Raw genomic sequence first — 5,403 nt, forward strand, 5'->3', positions numbered from 1 at the left:
ATTCATACAGGTACGTCAGACTATCAATCTATCTCGTTTTTTTCAGCCCCTAATTGTTTGTGTGTATTCATATTAAGTTCGGGCCAATTTTCTCATAAATAGCCGGATTCTTGAATCTTATGAGTATATTCGTTTCTAAGTTACGTATTACCAACTTGATGGATAGTTTGAGCTCAATTTTTCATCAATATGATAAACTTACAAATACTTACAATATCAAATCATCAAATAGAATAGGAGAGAATCGATTACACATTTGCTTGCGATTGTAACTTATTCTTCAAATAACAGACTTTTAATATTTTCAGCTCGGTACTGATGGTTTCAACTCGAAAGTTAGAGAAGCAATGGGTGTCCAGTATCTTTCATGGAAGTATAATCAATCTGCCGTTGTTGCCACATTGAAACTGAAGAAGGTAATCTCATGAAATTTCAATAAATCGCTATTCAAGCTAATTAAATTGAGTTTTCAAGAAATTGAGAAGCATTACTCTTTGTGAACTGGTAAAATAATGTCATTTACTGGTCCTGTTGAACCATTCTAAATAGCCTGCATTAATTTATTGATTTTCGATTGATAGTTTTATTCTAATGGTTATCTGTTCTATAATGCAATAAAGGAAAGAATTGGCTCATCAAAGAATTGGATAGGAAGTTCACGAATGACGCATCATCACGTGAACTACTAGACTGATTAATTTGAAATTTTTCATATATAGATCCTTAATTTACTGAGGATGGTTATTTAAAGGCTCATTTTAAATTTCAGTAAGTCAAGTTTTCAGTTTGTCGAGTCTTGCGGAGCACGGGCTAGTTTTATATAAAATAATCATTATTAGAATAATGAGCATAACATGTCTCAACTCTAGAATTATTTTTTTTTACTTTCCTTGCCCTATTACCATAGGTAAGGAAAGTATTGCTTCCGAAAAAAAATTAAGGTACCCCAATTTCTAAATTTCTATACGTTTCAAGGTCCCCTGAGTCCAAAAACTGGTTTTGGGTATTTGTCTGTTGTGTGTGTATGAGTGTATGTGCTCTGTGTACACGATATCTCCTCTCCCAATTAACGGAATGACTTGAAATTTGGAACTTAAGTCCTTTCACTATAAGAATAGAATAGATTGTTTATTGATCACAAATATAACATAATTATATGGATCGTGTCAGTTAAAAACTACAAATAAAAAATAAATAGGCTATAAGACAGTCATGCCATGAGAAAATGTCTTAAATTAGTCGCGACAATAAGTTATTCCGTACAAGCGGCAAAACAGGTGAGTAGTTCATTCTCATTTTAAAGTTAACATGTGTAAATTTAACATTGCAATATTTGACTATCGAGATATTCCTCTATTGTATAGAATGCGTTACGTCTCAGCAGTCTTTTACTATTCTCTTGAATTTGCTGCTTGGAAGACTTCTAAAGTTAAGGGAAGTTTATTGAAAAGAATAACCTGCTGGTATTTATGGCTTTTATAAGTCTTGTGCAGCCTTATAGAAGGTTTTATCAAGTCAAATTTATTTCTGTGTTGTGATCATGTTTTCTTGCTGTTTCATAAAGTTATCTTCATTTTCCTTCATGTAAATTAGATTTACAAAAATATACATACTAGCAAGGGTTGGGACGCTAAGTTTCTTGAAAGCATCTCTACATGACTCGTTGAATTTGAGTCCTGCAATGCATCTTATGGCTTTTTTCTGCCATAGAAACACTCTGCTGGCAGAAGAGCAGTTGCCCCATAAACGGAGACCATAATTTAAATGTGAATGGAAGAGACCGTAGTATGCCATCATCAAAACTCCAGGGCTGACTGATAGTTTAAGTTTACGTAGAAGAAAGGTGACTCTTGATAGTTTTTTACAAAGAAACTCGATATGGTCTTCCCAGCATAGCTTACTGTCCAGCATTAAGCCCAGCAATTTGACCGGTTCGTGTAGTTTTTAGGCTAGGATCTATTCTGCTCTTCAAGGAAAATAATATCCTCTCAGTTTTGGTCTCATTAAGACGGAGGCTGTTGGCATTGTACCATATTTTTGAGGTTTTTTGTTGAAACGTCAAGGTCATGAATAAGATTTTCCGCATTCGCACCAGAATTGAGAATTGTATGTCGTCGGCATACAATATTGAAAAGCATGGTATATTACAACTGAAATCATTTACGAACACTAGAAATAAAAACGGCCCCAAACAGACCCTTGAGGGACGCCTGTTTTCACGGCTTTTGGGCTAGATAGTTTATTATTTACTTTTACCCCTGTTGTCTATTGCTCAAGAAGCTTTGAATCAGAGTCAGCTCGCTACCTTCAATACCATAGTATCTCAACTTTTCAAACATATTGAATGTGACATGGAGTCAACAACGCACGACTCAGGTCCAGTAGATCACCAGCAACCATACATTGGCTTTCAAAGCTCTCAAGAATGTAGTTGACAACCTTTTCAATCGCCATAGTTGTTGAATGATTTGGTCTAAATCCAATTGATTGGGGTTGAGCAAATTATTTTCTACAAAGTACTCATACAGCTGTTTCAGTAGACATGCCTCAATGATTTTACCCACGATCGAGACTATTGCTATTGGTCTGTAGCTTTCTGGCAGTTCCTTTTCACCTTTTTTATAGATTGGATTTATTATCGACATTTTCAAGCATTCAGGAAAAGCTCCAAGTATCATAATCAAATTAATTACACATGTCAGTGGACGGAGAATCGAATCGATAATGTTCTTCACCGTATAATTTGAAAGACCAAAGTTATCCTCACTTCTTGAGGAACTGAGATTTCCCACTATGGACTTCACCGTTTCAATGTCACCTCTTTCCATGCAAATCTTGGTGCAGCCACATTTTTTAAATTGATGAGATTACATTTTTCCAGCATATCTTCCATTGTAACTGATGTAGAGATAGACATATCCTGAGCATGAACTCCTGCACTAAGAAAAAAATCATTCAGTTTCTCAGGAGGAATGTTGATTGTAGTTGATGACTTATTCTTGTGTTTAGATTCATTGTTGATGATTTTCCATGCTGTTTTACATTAATTGTTAGATTCTGTCAACAGCTTGTCGTTGAGTGACAACTTTGCCCTAGCAATCGCTTCAGTGTAAAGTTTTTTGAAATCTTTGAATCTCTCTTTGTCATCCGACACGAACAATTTCGATCAAATGCAATTGAAGATGGCGGCTAAAATGGCGAAAATGTTGTCAAAAACAGGGTTTTTCGTGATTTTCTCGGAAACGGCTCCAACGATTTTTGATCAAATTCACACCTAAAATAGTTCATCGATAAGGTCTATCAATTGCCACAAGTCCCATATCTGTAAAATTTTAGGAGCTCCGCTCATCATGCAGATAGATTCCCATTATCAGGCTTCAGATACAATTGAACAAAAAAATCAGTGGAGTAGATTGAGCATGAAAATCTCTACAATCAATGTTCAGTAACATTTTCACCTAAAATTGAAAAAAGCTTTAAATTCGAGAAAATGTGATTATTCAATTGCAAATTATTGTTGATTCTATTAAATCATTCACTATAAAGAGATAGCAGACCTCATGTGTGTCTCCAGCGTTATTGCCCTGTCACCAGCTGGCTCAAATCTTTAAATAGTAGTCTTGAGATGCGCGGGAACACTAGCTTCAGGTGATCAATTTTCATAACGGCAAGGAAAGTTGTGTGAGTGCGCCACACCATATTTTTTAACAAGAATCAATAACTAATATTTTAAATTATTTTTCTATCATTATAATTTGTATTTTTCCAGTGGTTAATTTATTGTTATTGGTAGTGTATTTTATTTTAGAAGCCTCTTGCTGATGACAAAACGCATGCATGTAGATACATGTTGTACCGTTGGTGGCCAGCCTAATGCCCGGTTACAGAGTCGTTACATAAAATCAAACATAGCTATGTGAGACAATGTGTACGTTCTGTGTAAAGTAAATTGTTCCAGTTCCAATCATAAATTCTTCCATCACGTGACTAGTGCAAAATGTTCCCATGGAACGCCATTTCAAAATCACTGGTTCAAGCTTTTGGCGCGTACATAATAAAGTTGATTTACACTAAAATGTGTCGTTTACTAGCTGCGTGAATGAAGAAAGGCTGTTTTACAAACCTACCGTCTAGAAAAGTGTAAATTTATTTTATTCCATCACTCTCAAATTTTCTATCAAAATTCATGAATGGTTATCAAACATCATATTGTTGGTTATGTATTGCTATGTATGCTATGTATTATCTATGTTATGTATGCTATGCTATGGTAAACAAACTATCAGCGCATGCGCAGAGAAGCAAGCAGACTACAATAATCAACCAATGAGAGCTCAGATAGTTGGAACTGTACCAGGTCGGACAATTTACCACACTTCGACTGTGGGGCAGGATTTGGAACTGGAACAGGTTTCTGGAGTAGAATCTGTCAAAATTCCTCTCATGGAACGCAGAACTTTTTACTTGGTAAATTGTGAATCGGACAATTTACCACACTCAGTACAAGAACGGGCCCATAGTTAGAAATCACTGACATAGATGGTTGGTCGTTGCACAGTCGTTTCCCGAAGCCCATTCAGCTATATCTCGAATTAACATCACACATAAATCACACTGCAGCTATATTCACTTTTTTCCGTACATTTCCGTAGGCTACATGCTTCTATCCAACCAATGTCTTGGCATCGGTGAAAGTTCCAATCGACATCAATGTGAACAGACCTAAAAGACCTCACATAAAATTGATAAATCATATGGCAAATCTTGGCTTTTGGCGAGATTTCTCACCATATTTAGCGATTTGGAGGTTATAAACAACTTGAAAAAACATTGGGAGAGAAAAATTAATTTACTTATATACAAATGGTTTTTCCTGAACATCTTTCAAAAAAAGCTATCACAACCTCTAAAATGCATTTGGCGGGAGTAGATATTGGATTTAACAGCACGACTTCGTGCCCACAACTTAATTGACAGTTTTTAGCTATTGGAGACACAAATAAGCTCTTTCTGACGACTGTGCAACGAAATCATGTGTCTAATTGGGCGTTTTTAGTGTTATGGGAGCTATAGTTTACTTTGACATCTGTGCAATGTGCAACAGAAAGTGAATTTATGGCTTCGTAAATGAGTTAACTGCCTGTTTTTAACTTTATGTGATGACTCTGCAACCGGGCAATAGAGAGGTATTTATACTAAATCCTTGTTATTACCATGCAGTGGAATGAATTAATTAATTTGAAATCTAGTGCAGAAATGTAAATCTTTGTTCTTGATAGGATGAATCAGAATCGAACAGTTCCGCTTGGCAAAGGTTCCTGCCGACCGGACCAATAGCACCTTCTGCCTCTGACCGACGACACGAGCTCCTTGGTTTGGACCACCACACCCGCCTGGCGCAAA

General features: G+C 36.0%; 1 protein-coding gene across 1 annotated transcript; it reads left to right on the forward strand.

The window, feature by feature from the left end:
- Positions 1-274: 274 nt before the first annotated feature.
- On the forward strand, positions 275-5,396 carry LOC120349362 (ubiquinone biosynthesis monooxygenase COQ6, mitochondrial-like; the record flags this gene model as incomplete). Its single annotated transcript, XM_039419337.1, has 2 exons — positions 275-416; positions 5,280-5,396. Coding segments are annotated over exons 1-2 (186 nt in total), but the record flags the coding sequence as incomplete, so codon positions are not given.
- Between the last annotated feature and the right edge of the window lie 7 nt (positions 5,397-5,403).

The sequence above is a fragment of the Nilaparvata lugens genome, unplaced genomic scaffold, assembly GCF_014356525.2.
Source record: "Nilaparvata lugens isolate BPH unplaced genomic scaffold, ASM1435652v1 scaffold9613, whole genome shotgun sequence".
In the NCBI taxonomy this organism is placed as follows: Eukaryota; Metazoa; Arthropoda; class Insecta; order Hemiptera; family Delphacidae; genus Nilaparvata; species Nilaparvata lugens.